Raw genomic sequence first — 14,289 nt, 5'->3', positions numbered from 1 at the left:
CCCTTTCTCACACGGAATATTATCAGAAATTCAAAGTAATTGTCAGACGATCATATATAGTCTTATGACTATTCGACAATTTTGGGGATAGTTGTTCACTTCCAACACTCCAATGACTCAAAATTCATGTGATAAACATATGCAATAAAGTTGATAGAGTTCCACTGAAGAATAAGTGATTTACCAAAATTGCTAATAGAACTTTCCGGGGGATTCTTTATAAATAGGGGCAGTAAAATACAGCCAATCGATTGCTGATTAATATTTATAATTCCTAAAAATAGGAACTAAAAATGGAACTATGAAATACAAGAATTATACATATCTTTCCAAAACCAAATCATGCCCTAGAAAGCTTCATATATTTATTTCCCGGAAGTACCGAATCAATATTCAATTTCCTATAACACTAAGTAGAATGTTGTTGTTTGTTTAAATAATTTTGATATTCAAAGATATGGAAATGGCATGTATAAAGATTATAATCCTAGTACCCCGGAATACGCTGCTTCATTGTGGTCTGCCACTTGTTCTCCGCTATCAGACAGTCAGTTGTGTAATCCCTATCCAAATCCCAGTGAGCGACAAGATATAACATTTTGCACCCGAACCGAACGGCCATTTTGTGAAACCTCACAAGGTGATATAGCTATATATCTATATATGAATGGGTAGTGGGAGGTAAAACCCCCCCTTCAATGGTATAGCAATATCAGCCATTCACAAACTATCTTGTACTTTATATAAAAATTCAAGTAAATGAACGTTTTTGGTAAGGAATTTTGGGCAGGTGGTGGTGGATGCGATAAGTAAATGCGGCCAATTCGAGGCATTGACGAGGTCTTCTGCCACAAACGACGCTCCTCGATAAGAGGCCCATGCGTCTTGGGGGGATTATGGTCGTCAGGCGTCATTGCTAAATTATTAGCAATTATCAGGAGACAAACGGTTTCAAATGACTACAAAATTGGGCATAAATATGGATGATGGCAACTGAATTTATAATCCTTCTAAGGACATGTGTTTAGATAAGGGTATGGTCTCAAATATTGAATAACACTTCAGACGAACATTGGTTTATTGATTTATTCTCATTCTTTTATTTATGCAAATGAACAAATATTTTGTATATAGCACTACGTTGGCTGCAAGTAATTAATAAGCAGTTTAATCATTGACATCTTATTGCATTTGATTCACACTCCTCTGTTTCTGTTTCTGTTTCGGTCTCTCCGCTCCTATATCTTTCATACAGTTTACATTATAATGTATAGAGTTTAATTTAATTTATCTTTAGCTTTAGATTATAACTATTTATAGGCTTCGCAAGTGAAGTGGTTCAAGGTTTGCTTCACATTTCGTTTTGAGAGTTACGAGTTGCTTTGAGTATTTGCTTACTTGCTTTGATTTAAATTCCATTTAAAGAAAACAATACGGAAAATGCAAAATAAATTAATTCAACTACAATTGGACACATTACTAGGCATGCACACACATTGAGTTTACAGATTTGGATTTGGATTCATCTTTCAGTTATTTTTGGTTTAAAAAAAGCACTACAAGTTACACGTTCTTCGAGTATTGTTGTTCGAGAGAGGTTGTTCTTAACAAGCAGCCTAGATCTTACGAAATTAAAACAAGTCCATTAACTTTGGGTTTTTGGTATCAGTTAGTAAGAAAATTCGAGTAGCAAACGAGTTCAAGTTAAAGTAGGAGTTAGGATTCCTCGCTCGGCCACCTCCGCATAAATACAAATCGAGTTTAAAGTTAGATTTTGGTTTTGGTAGGTAGTAAGTTAAGGTTAAGGATAGTTTTATAACTTTTACATTATGGGTAGAGAGGTTTTAAGGTAGCTGCTGCTTTAGACCAGGTTGGAGACGTGCGACGTGTCCATGTGCTGGATAAGGGTGCGCATGAAGGACATCTCCTTGCGCGCATTCTCCAGTATCACCTTGGGGTCCTCGGACGTGCAGCGCAGGCAATTCGGCGCAAACACCATGGCCAGATTCGAGGAGTCCATTTTGGTGCAGCTCACCACCTCGGGGTTGGAGAATTGTTGCAGAAAATGTATTAGATACGTTAGAACCTGAAATAAGATACATTTTATATTAATTCTTTAAGGTCTTGTTAGTTTAAAAGATAATATCTTACCAACTGATTAATTTCAGGCAACTTATTAACTATTTCTTTGGCTTTATCGGGATCCTCGGTGTTAACGCAATCCTCATAGTAGGCATCCGGTATGAGCGGATCGTACAGCTCTCGGTACCACAGCTTAAGCAGACTGGCTGGCGCATGGGCATCAACTTGAGGATCAAATAGAGAAGTTCATTAGAATCGTTCGAATATTTCATTAATTATAATACCTTACCCAGTGTGTTTTTATAGTCAGGAACATCCCACCGATCCAGTCGATTCTTCATGCAGTTAACCTCATCCACATCCGCAGAGACACGAAAGATACCCTCGGTTTGCTTTCCATTAAGAAGCAGTACCTGAAAGTTACATTTCAATTACATTTCTTTCCTCTAATTTAGAGCTCGTGCCCAACGTACATGCTCGGACAGCGTGGTCTGAATCCAGGGCAGCTTGCGGAAGGGAAACTTGTCCTTTTGCAGATCCATCACCTCGGACAGCGTGTTGCCAAACATGCTATTCCGCAGGATTTGTTGCTGGAAAGGAATATTGTTTTATTTTCATAATTCTTAGAGCCTATCATGCTAGCAGTTACCCGAGCCTGTTCCACCTCGTCCTCTGTGGGCTTCTTGGCCAGTCTGCGTCCGCTGCTGCCGATGCGATCCAAGCGACGACAACAGACGGTGGCGTAGTGGGAGATCTGCACGTGAATGGGCCATTTGCTCACCTCCATGAAGCTGGTGCCGAACGAGGGATCGCGATGTCGATTCACATAGCTGCAAGGAAGGAGTTCAAAATCCATTCAAATATCTCAGTAATATTTCCAAACTTACTTCAGCAGAGTGGGCTGGAACGTCAAGGAGGGCGGCACAAAGGAGAGACATATGGCCATCAGTTCCCATCCTCGGATAAGCGATTCTCGCTTGGGATTCTCCGTAGTTTGTCGACACAACTGGACGTACAACTCATCCCTTAATCTGGAAGTACATTTTAAAGGTTTATGGCAGGACTATTGAAGAATCTCCAAAAACTCACTGCTGCTGCGGCAAGGAGGCGCAGATGATATCGATCGCCACCGAGTTCAGGGTCATGCCCGAGCGCGCCTTGCGATCCGCCATGTAGATCTGGACCAGCTTGAATATTTCGATGGCCGTCTTTTTGTCCGCCTTGTCCCTGGACAGGGCCAGCATGGGTCTGCTTATGGCTTCCGCTGTCCAGCTCAGCATGTCCCGAACCGAGGCCTTCTTCCGGAAGAGGCCCTTCGAGTGCAGATTCAGATTGTCGGCGGCGAACTTCTCGATATCACATTCCTTCATACACGCCAGGGTGGCGCCCATGCCCGGTGCCCGGTCGCTGGGCGGGAATATCTGCTGAATGGTGGGCTTCAGCGAAGGCGGCGCCAGCTTGTGACTTGCCCGAGATAGGCTGGCCGGCGCTCCCCCCACCCGAGCCTCCTGCTGACCCATAATATCTTCTTTGGTTGATGTGGCGGCTCCCGGTCCCAGTCTAGATCCCGGTCCCGCACCCTGGTGCCCGGCTCCAGCCAGCCGCGATATCTGGCGGTTGGGCGAGGGCAACGTTTGGGACTGAGTCTGCTTGGGGTCGCTGGGATCCAAGTGAAGCTGTTGATGGTGGTGGGGCTGCTGGTTGGGCAGCGTCGGCGGCGGTACGTGGTGGCCCCCATGGCCGTGACTGGAGTACGGCGGAGTATTCGAGTACAGCTGCTGGCCGTGGTAACCGCCGCCAGGACTGTGCGACACGGTGTCATAGTATGAGATCTGGTAGCGGGGCTTTGGCTTGGGAGCAGCAGCCGGCGAGGATTCTGCGGCGACATTTCCGCCGATCCCCTCAAGCACAGCTTCTACGTTGTCGGAGCTAAGGGACCAGAAGCAGTTTAGTACAGGAGCAACCATAGATGATAGCCATACTCACATATCCTCTCTGGCGGCGAAGTCGTACGGAGGACCCTGATAGGCATAGTAGGACACGCTGTCGCCCATATTGGCATAGTCGTCGATCATGCCGTAGTTGTGCTCCAGGTATCCGCCATGTGTGTCCGATCCGCCGTCGGAGTCCTCGTTGTCGGGCTCATGGCCGGACAGCGAGTGCTCGGATTGGCTGTCCGAATGGTACGAGTCCGAGTCGCCTCCGTCGCCACCGCGGTAGTCATAGCGCCCCGAGAGCTTGGCCTGTTCCAGGATGTAGTGCTTCAGGGGCAGGAGATGCGGCATCTCCTGATCCCAGTTGGTGTACAGGGGCGAGATGTTTCCATTATCGTACTCCACATCGCTGTTGTCCGCATGCTGGGGGTAGTGATGCTGCTTGGACCTTCGCTTCTCACCCCCACCTCCAGCTCCTGGGCCCGACCCGCCACCATGGTAACCTCTCTTGTCCAGACTGGAGCTGGCGCTGTGCCGCAAAGATCCCTGTTCCGGATAGTGGTGTGTCTGGGACCGATTCGCGGTGGAGTTGTTGGACTTCTGGCGCTGCCGGGCAGAGTCGTTGGAGCCGCGCGAAGAATGTGTCATTAGACCGAGATTCTCGGGATTGCCGCCTGGCGAAATCGGACCTGTCTTTCCCATCGATATCCTCAGGCTGTGCAGATCCAGGCTGTGGCTGGGCTCTTGCAGCCGCGGCGAGTGCTGCAGCTGCAGCTGGGGCAGCGCACTGGTGGCACTCGTCTTCGCCTGCCGCGAGCTCTTCGTCTGCGGACTGATCGGACTCTGTGGGCTCGAGTCACTCGAGTGCTTCTTGTGGCTGCTGCTTCCGCTGCCCGCCGTGCTCGTGGCCGTGTTGCTGCCACTGGCGCCTCCGGTTCCACCGCCGCTGCCGCCACTCTTCGAGGCATTGGTGGTGTGACGGCGGCGGGAGAGCGGCGTGTTCTCCACCGACTTGAAGTACTTTTCATGCATCGAGTCATCGCTGGCCGCTCCTCCGTTGGCTGCCTCGGCGCTGCTCTTGCGATAGGATTTGCTGTGGTGTCCGGCGGCGGCAGGGTTGATCGAGGAGGACATGAAGCTGCCAGACCTTGCCAGCGACACCTTGTACTCGCGATCTAAAAGGAAAAGGGTTTATTTTTGACTTCAAAGGCTTAGGGTTAACTTCTACCTCCTGTGTAGGACTTGCCGGCAGGGGCTCCACTGCTTCCGCCGCCTCCTCCTCCTCCTCCTCCGCTGCGTTGTGCGCTTCTCTGCTGGTGCTGCTGTTGTGCGTAGTTGTACATGGCCGGTGGAGCGGATGCATCTGGCGACACCTTCTTCTTCTGGGACTGCGGCGTATGAATGGAGTGAGTGGGTGAGGCGATGTCGGACGACTTGGAGGAGTAGCCCTGAATGTGGTTGGGCAGCAGCTGATGATCGAAGTACTTGTCCCCATAGCCACTGCCACCGGCATAGGATGAGGATGTGGAGGTGCTACCATGCGGCAGGTTGTGCGAGCTGGTGCTCTCTTGCAACATCTCAAAGCTGGACCAACACCAAGACAAAAGCGATATGAGGGCGATGATGGGATGTTTGGAAAACCAAAGACTACTTACGCTCCATTGTCCTTGCCGCCGCCGCCGCCACGTTGGTGCTTCTGCAGGGAGCTCAGGCGCAGGTTGTCCGGAGTACCACCACCGCCGCTACCGTCATTGAAGCGCCTGTAGCCATGCGCACTGGACAGGCTCGAGTCGCTGGACTTTCCCGACTCCTTGTAATGGTTGCAGGAGTCTGTCGTTGGAAATCGATGCCAGGATGAGTCATCACCAAAACGTACAAACGAGGACTCACCTTGCGAACGCCTGGAACCGTAGGCCTGGGGATGCTGCTGCTGCTGCTGAGTATCCATGGAGCGGGATGAGTCACCCGTGCCGACGCTGCAGAAGATGCCCCGAAAACGGAATGTAAACAAAACACACAAATAAACAAAGATTCAAATAAAACGATGAGGTTACTCAACCCCGAAGTCAACTCACCGAAAGCTCTGGCGGCCCCGCGGACTAGAGATCACTTCGCTGCTGGCCAGCTTCTCTTCGGAGCTGGCCACCGCCCCATTCCCACCGCTGATCCTCTGCTGGCTGCGTCCCTTTTTGTTCGGCCCCGACATGGGTGACGGTTGCTGTTGCTGGGGGAGATTCTGTGCCTGTTGCTGAGGAGGTTGCTGCTGCTGGGCAGGAGCGTGTTTCTGAGGCGTGGTCTGTTCGCGACGCTCGCTGGGATCGGTGTTCTGTTTGAGGGTCTGGAGCTTGGCCAGCGGAATGATGTCGCACTTGCTCGGCCGGTGCCACACGGTCTTCTGCGTGGCCGCATTGTAGTAGTAGAACCTCTGGGTATTCGTATCGAACAGTTCCCACCACTGCGATGAGTCGGTTCGCTTAATTGGCACATCCTGTAAAGCGAGAACGGGAACGAGAATGAGTACGGGAACGCGTGGCAAGCTTTGGGGGAATGTGCTACAGTGTGTGGGTGTGTGGATATACATATGAGTTTTGATCTGATATGGGTCTGATAGGGGGGAACAACACGTGGGTTGCGCCATTAGACTGACACTCATGAATACGAATGGACTATGGATTCAATCGATGCCATGCTGCCCATCCGGATGTTCCTTCACCTATTTATGCAAATCATGAGTCACCCAAAGACTCGGAGACTTTCCTCACGGAGGTTTATGCTTCCGGTATGTTTTCATGTAAGCATGTTTTCATCTTTTAAATTTAAAAAATAAAATCTAAACAATTTTCATCTAATTCAGCTATAATATTTCAGCACGTTCCATTCTACTTATATGATATATTTCCTCAGAACTGCCACCGGAGCCCAAAGAGCTCCTCCGGCCTGTGTCCCTTCTCTTGAATTATCCAACAATTACACAAAAGGCATATTTATTTTGGTATCCCAAGCCGGAGAGCTTTTCTTCGGGCTTAATCAGCAAACTTGAGACTACAATAAGCCCATGTAGATGTGGGTGTGGTTGTGTGGGGGGGTGTGGTGTGGGTATTTATAATCTCAATCTGAAGGGTTTTATCTGCCGAACAAATACAACAAGTGCTTGACAAGTGCGGCTCCTCCCGAGGCTCCCGATGCACTGAGAGAAAATAGTAATCAATTAATATTTTAATCAACAGTTGGATCAAGACCTCTAAGGCTTTATTTTCTTTGGTGTAACCCTCCCTGGTATTTGGCCTTGTTGGTGTGGCGCGTGTTCTTCATCCGCCTCATCTCATCTCTCCGCCCAGAAGTCAGGGTTGCCAGGGTTATTTCTGCAAAATGCAGCAGAGGCAGAGGCAGCACGCTGACCTTGAACTTTTGCGCTGCAGATGCGCTTATAGCTCACCACTCACAGCCCTACAGCCCTACAGCTGAGAGGTGGGTGGGTGGTGGATGCCACATGCTGCCTGCCCCCGCCCCATGCCTGAAGCTACTGTTGTGGCAACAACCACTCGCCACTGCAAATGAAAGCTTTCGGCATGGCTGCTTCCCATTTCTGGTTTTCATTTCCATTTCCAACCGGCGTTGCATGTTGCATAATTTGTAGGCGCGACCGTAGACGGTTACTGAGAGGGGGAGGAGGGGGAGTAGGAGGAGCTGGGTGCAAGGCCATCCAGGGTAGAGATGTCGTCTCGTTACGCTATTCGGATTCTTGCGTCAGTCAGTCAGTCAGTCAGCCATTCATCCAGATTGCAGATTCTCCTCCCTCGGAAAACCCACGATCTGAAGCCTCCACCTCCTCAGCCTCCTCCTCCTCCAGCCCGTAATGAGTGATGGACTATAAAAAGAAAAAATATCAAGCGGGGCGACCTCATTTGTGGCCTTGTACGATATTCCAAATATTTGTTGTGGTTGTAATTATGGAAATCCAACAACAAACAGCCCGAATAACAATGCGATGGGAGAGGTCTCTGGCTATGGCCTACATCTTAATCTGAAAAATTGCCCATTTGTGGAAGTACTTTTGAAATTAATTCAAATTAATTAAAATGTGATTAAAAGGGGCTAGAGCTATGTATTTCTTTTGAAATAAAATACCACCCTACATGTATTACATTCCAAAGACTCTATAGTATCTATCCCTAGTACCTTGTACTAGTCTATATCTAGTACCCACAACTCTAACTGGGAAAACCACAATCATAGGAAGTACTCTATGACTGAAATCTGAAATAACATAATTCATTTAAATTTTATTTCTTTCCCAAAACTTAGAAGTTTGTCTATAGAAGAATTCTTCCATTGTAACTCTTCCATTATAACCCACTCTTCTTACTTGGAAATTATAAGAAGACCTTTATTAAACTATATATTTCGTGTAGAAATAATATTCCCCCTATAATTTTAAATGATCTTATGTCTCTCTTTCTTAAAACTTACAAGTCTGTGTACAGATAGAGAATTCTTCCATTATAACTCTTCTATTACTTTCAAATTATATATATTTTTTTTAGAACTAACATCCCCCCTTTAATTTTAAAATATGAAATGTCTCTCCCCCCCAAAATCCCACAAATTCTGTCTATAGATTCAGGCCTTCTTTCATCAGAAACATTACTCATACGCCCCATATGCTTCAGTATCAGATGAAAAAATGCCTATATTTCTATATTTCACAAAGGGATGTGTGGTTCATCGTTCTTTATAATCGCAGACTATGATGAGGCAGGCGCTCTAGATGGATATATTATGAAACTTTCTTTGTTGAGTTTGCAAGGCCCCCAAGTACACACTATTTCCCAATTAAAGCTCATTGCTTTCTGGAATCAACTGGAGGATGCATTCGTTATCTGCTCCATTCAATTTGCTTCATAAAATGCCTAGCCCGGACCCGGCGCTTATTGGAAAACAATTCCGAGTCTTAATCAGCGCCAAGTGGGTCGATCTATGAAGCGTGCCACGCACTCGGGTATTTCTAATCGAGTTGAGTTTCTCCCCAAATGGCCGAGGTCAGTTATGGATTCCACATCGCCATCGCATCTGTGAATCATGCAACCAAAAAAAAAAAACAAAAATTAAATAGCCACAGACATTAGGTCATCCATCGGAGCGAATATTAAAGCCCAGCACAGATCCCAAAATAGCCGACAACGAAAACGACGATATCGGGACTAGCACCGGAGGCATGTGTCTCTCGAAATTGGTGAGGAGGATCGGGTATGGCAATCAATGGAGCTGAATTGTTGTCAATTCATGCTCGATTTTGGAATTTATGCAAATATTTAATATAATTCCCTATGGCTGCCAGGCTGCCAGACTGCCAGGCCCAAGACATAACAATTAAGTTCTCCGATTTATAGATTATGTGGCTGGCAGGGCAGTTATCGATGAGTTTTGTGGGGCACATGTTTCACATTCCCGCGAGACATATCGACCCTATTTATAGATCAGTGGGAAGAAGGCCTAGTCTTGAGTCTTATTTATGATATGGGCTATCCCCCACATACTTCAATCTCGGCAAGAAAAGTTCATATATTCCTGAATCTGGCTCATAAAAGCCTCCTTATCGGTTAGACTTCACCACAATATTGTATGACTAAGTATTGTCAGGGGACCTCACATTTTAATGCTTTTATTCATTAGCTATATTTATTCATATTTAATTGGCTTGGTAATGGCTTTCAAATTGTGCCAAGCAAAGCGGAAGAGGGCCTAGGCCCAAGTGTGTCTCTGGAAGAGGCCCAAAAGCGTGCTTTGGCCCACAACAGGAAGCAGTGCTTAACCCAAGAAGGCAATGGGCGATAGGAAGAGTAAGGGGGTTCTAATACTCATTTATACTCAATATTTAATATTTTCAAAAATCAAAAATAGTATATATTTGTATAATTAATATAAGACTTATAATATAATATCATTATAGAACCTATAAGTCACATATCCCCCTACCTACACCCTCTAAAAACCACCAAGAATCACAATTTGAAATATTTCGACGAAGAAGACCCAGTTCGAGCCCTGACCATATAAGACAGCACCTCTCCGGGGGGGGAACTACCATAGCTAACCCAGCGAATTGCACCATCCCTCTGTGGAGAATTGAAAGAATGGGTGACGCCGGCGGACGCACGTGAACATTATCGTTTAGCGACTTCACCGCCGCCCGGGCCAAGTCCGGGCTCCATTCGAGGCGGGTTTTGTAACCTGAAACGTGAAACGGGACGTGGGACGGGGGCCATTTGGACGTGCAACGTGTGGGCAACTTTTCTTGTGCGGCGCTTTCTTCTGTTGGTGCTGCTTCTGTTTCTGTTTCTCCCTCGGCTCTCAACCGGAAGTTTTACAAAGCAAATGAGCAAAAAAAAAAACAACAACAAAAAAAAGTATGAAAAAGTTGACAAAGCCCTGGGCCGGGGGCAGGGGGAGGGAAGTAATTTTGAGTTAAAAAAAAAAAAAAAGTAGACACTGTCCAACCAACACTGTGAATAAATTTCAAATCACGTAGCTGGCTTGGGGAGTACTGGGTCTTATAACACAGATACACAGTAAGAAATTTAAGCTTTCTAATAAAATATTATTTAAAAAAATAAATAAATAAATTAGTAAACTAAAGAGATATTTTATTTAAATTATTAAAGTTTTAATAATTTTTCATTGCCTGTGTGAAGTCTGAACAAGTCTAAACAAGTCCAAACAAGTCCAAAACAGACAACTGCGAATAAACTAACAGTTCCAAACAAGGTACAACAACCAGACGACCTGAATAGTGCCAATTTAAAGAAAGTTAGAAAAGCGAGGGGGTGGAATAATGAATAAAAGAACAAAAAACGGAACACGGAACTCGGGTAGTATGATCACCCCTCTCTCTCTTTCGGTTAATAATATCTTTTTCACGCTGCTCTGCATAAATTGTGCGGATTATATGGCACACAGGGAAAAGGATTCACTTCCTCTTCGACTTCAACTTTGTCGAAGGGGAAGCAGCAACAATTGCAGTGCCGACGACGTCACCGTTACTGCAATCAGATACCGAAACGAGGACAGCAACAAAAAAAGGGAGAAGGAAGTGAAGTATCTGTGAGTTACAAAACTAATGGCCAATATTAACTAAAAACCTCTCACTAATCATTGTCGACAGATAATTGCCTTAACTCTACGCTTGCTCTTCTTGATTTTTTCATGTTTATTCCTGTTTTTTCTTGCTCCTGTGAGAGTGCAACTCCAACAACAGAGAGTGAGAGTGATAGAAAACGAAATGCAAGGCACATAAATAAATACTCAAGAAGAAGAGTGGAAAGAGAGAGGTAACACACAGATGGCTTTAGGAAAGTAAAGGGGAAAGGGCACGACGGGAAATAAATCATGGCGTCAAAGGGACATCACGCCCACAAACGCAGCTCTGCATGCAAGCCTTTTCATTAAGGAAGCAGGACAGGCACTCTGAACAGTTGAGGTTAAAAAGATAGTAGCGCTTGGAAGTAATAAAAAAAAATTTTTAAATAATTCTTCATAGTTGTTAATAGAGCTTCCAATATTAAACCCTTATTTCAAATTCAAATATACTTTTTTTTTATGAAAATACCTATTATCTTGAACACTGTAGTATGGCCATGTGTGTGCAATCAGGAGGAGCGAAACGAGGACATTGCAGGCCAGGAACAAAATCAATGAAATTTTCACTACTTCCGGGCAGGGGGCAGGAGTAGAGACTAAAAGGGAGTCTCAAATGAGGATAGTCTGGCCAATGTTTGCGTTTCTGCTTGGCCCGGCAGGCGAGACCAAAGTTATTAGCCTGCAACACCTTTGGGTGTTGCCGCATTAGCCAAACATTCAAAAAAAAAAAAAAAAAGTAAACCAAACAGACAAGATTTAAGCAAACATGGAGCTTCCAAAAGGAAAACTTTTTCTTTCAAAAAGAAAATCAAAAGATGTTATGAAATAGTCTATAGATACACTGTCTTGGCTGTTATATCAGAATAGTTATGGATGCCCGCATCATCCGAAAGTTATTTTAATATAATTAACCTTGGTCACGCCACTTGGCGAAGTGGGTTACGAAATTTGCAAGCCAAACACAACCATAAAAACAAAAAAATTGTGCAAACAAGTGACCCAGAATTATAATTAAACAACCAGCCCGTCCAACAAGATACTCATTTAATCAATGAAGAGGTTAATGAACTTCCAGAGGATCTTAAAGATACTTTATTTTGAAATGATCATAGATACATAGATACTTACTTCTGGTGGATCCCAAACACATTCGCCGGTGGTGAGATTGGCGTACATGTGGTCCTTGGTCCGTGGCTCGATTATTTCTACCCATTCTATTCTGTATATCCGGAACGAAGATCCCATCCAGATCCAGAAGATCCATCCAGTGGGCCAAGCAGAGGAAGAGCAAGAGGCGAGAGAAATACACATAAATAAGGCATAAAAATGCGATTGCTTCTATTTTAGCCCCAAGCGCCCCAAACAAAAAAAAAGCATTTCAGGAATGCTTCTCGCGCGAGTTCTTACACGCCCTTTCTGGCTAATTCTTGCATTTTATTTTGTTTTCTTGATGAAATTTTCAAAAAGACAGTTATATCCCGAGTTCTTCATTTAATTTTTGGGGGTATTTCCTCTCTACAACATACAAACAAACACACATTTTGTCAAACATTTTCCGGTTTTTCCTTTTTTTTTGTAAATTGCAGTCCTTCCACCAACACACACACATACAGATACTAAGGCGGGTTTGAAGAGAGGGTGTTAGCACTCTCTGGCTCTCTTTTTGGCACATTTGGCGGACGGCGCTTGTTGCCGCGCCTTACCAGAAAATCGATTTTGCAGCAGCCTGGAATGCCTGAAAACCCAAGACCCCAAAAATGCATAAATCTAATATTTAATCAAGGTAAGAGAACTGCACGCAACCCACACTGCACACACGCAGGTCAGCACATGGGCGTTGTGGGGTTGGTACTCTCTTCATTAATTTCCACCCACTGAGAATTTATGTTTTTTTTTTGTTGGGCGTACCACCACCCACTCATTTTTGTTGCCGAATGCCATTCCCCATTGATAAAAATCCTGCTTACGCCACTGTTCTCTCAGACCCACACGCACACACACGCATGTCGCAGCACGCAGCTGTCAAAAGGCGCTTCGCCTGACCCTCCCCCTTGACGGCCGCCTCTCTTTCGGTCGACTTGCTACTCCCACCCACCCATTCTCGCACTGCATTCAAGACAATTTATTTAACAAAAGCATCTGCACTTTTGCATTGTTGTTACGCCTGCTTTCTTAATAAATTGTATACACAATTTCGACATTCGCGTTGTCTGGAAATTGTTTTTGCTATTGTTGTTGTTGTTGTTGTTGTTGTTGCTTCTTTGCTTTTGCTGCCTGGTGTTTTTGTAATGCTAGTTGTAGTGTAACGGCACACACCTTTCACAACTTGAACTCATTTTTTCTCTGCTCTTTATTAGGCTGCTGCTCGTTTTGATTGTTGTTTTTGTTGTTGCTGCTGGCGGGTTTTCTCTCGGTGTTGTTGTTGTTGGTGTTGTGGCTCTTGTCTCCTTTTGCTATTTCTGCTGCTGGCTACTGCTGCTTCTTCTTCTCCTCGGTTTCCTTACGCACACTTACACACCCCGAACGCACTTTATATATATGTATATTTATATATGTACATATATATATTTCACTTTTCTTTCACTTATTTTCGTTTCGACCGCGGCGACGAAAATGCAATTTTCCTTCTCAATTGATTTTTTTCTACCCACTCGTACTCCTTCTTCACATGCGTGCCGCAGTTGGTGTTGTTGTGGCTGCAGTTCTGCGATTTGATTTTGTTGTTGCAGCGCAACTGAAAACACTTTCACATTTATGACATAATTTGCTGGCCATATTTTTACTTCGCCCTGCGCTTGTGCCACTGCATCTTCCACGAGCCAAGTGCTATCTTAAATATTTATGCTCTATGCTGCACAATTCGAACGCGATCCGCTATTATTTGCTGCAGCGCCGGAAGCGAGTGACCAGATTGTGCAAACGAAAAACCTAAGCAAATTTAAGCCTAACGCCTTAACGGCCATCTCTGGCCTCATGAATTCAGAGATGAGCGCGTGATTCGATAAAAATTTAAACTTGTAAAGCTTATTTTCGAAATCAAGTATTTTTTATTTAAAAAGTAAATGTTCAAAGAATTCAATTTAAAAATGATGAATCGAAAATTAACAAAAGTGGTTACTTAAACTAAAAACTATAA

General features: G+C 45.1%; 1 protein-coding gene across 1 annotated transcript; it reads right to left on the bottom strand.

Moving 5' to 3' along the window:
• Positions 1 to 1,072: 1,072 nt before the first annotated feature.
• Positions 1,073 to 14,063, bottom strand: RhoGAP93B (MyTH4 and RhoGAP_KIAA1688 domain-containing protein RhoGAP93B). The gene is made up of 14 exons (XM_017248032.3): positions 13,470 to 14,063; positions 12,282 to 12,372; positions 6,092 to 6,504; positions 5,907 to 5,992; positions 5,672 to 5,846; positions 5,245 to 5,600; positions 4,069 to 5,191; positions 3,172 to 4,011; positions 2,970 to 3,113; positions 2,732 to 2,912; positions 2,556 to 2,672; positions 2,372 to 2,495; positions 2,152 to 2,306; positions 1,073 to 2,086 (listed from the first exon to the last, which is right to left on the bottom strand). Exons 1-14 carry the CDS (start codon positions 13,487 to 13,489, stop codon positions 1,862 to 1,864), a joined length of 4,050 nt encoding a protein of 1,349 aa, XP_017103521.2. The 5' UTR covers positions 13,490 to 14,063; the 3' UTR covers positions 1,073 to 1,861.
• Positions 14,064 to 14,289: the final 226 nt, after the last annotated feature.

This window comes from Drosophila bipectinata, chromosome 3R (genome assembly GCF_030179905.1).
Source record: "Drosophila bipectinata strain 14024-0381.07 chromosome 3R, DbipHiC1v2, whole genome shotgun sequence".
NCBI lineage: Eukaryota > Metazoa > Arthropoda > Insecta > Diptera > Drosophilidae > Drosophila > Drosophila bipectinata.
This window is presented reverse-complemented; position numbering and strand designations above follow the sequence as displayed.

Bases quoted from the DNA above. Each gene is read 5' to 3' on its own strand.
- RhoGAP93B (XM_017248032.3), bottom strand. From the start codon at position 13,489: ATGAGTTCAAGTTGTGAAAG. The intron at 4,012-4,068 runs GTGAGTATGGCT...CTGGTCCCTTAG, and splicing joins TTCGCCGCCAGAGAGGATAT to CTCCGACAACGTAGAAGCTG. The intron at 2,673-2,731 runs GTAACTGCTAGC...ATTCCTTTCCAG, and splicing joins ACGAGGTGGAACAGGCTCGG to CAACAAATCCTGCGGAATAG.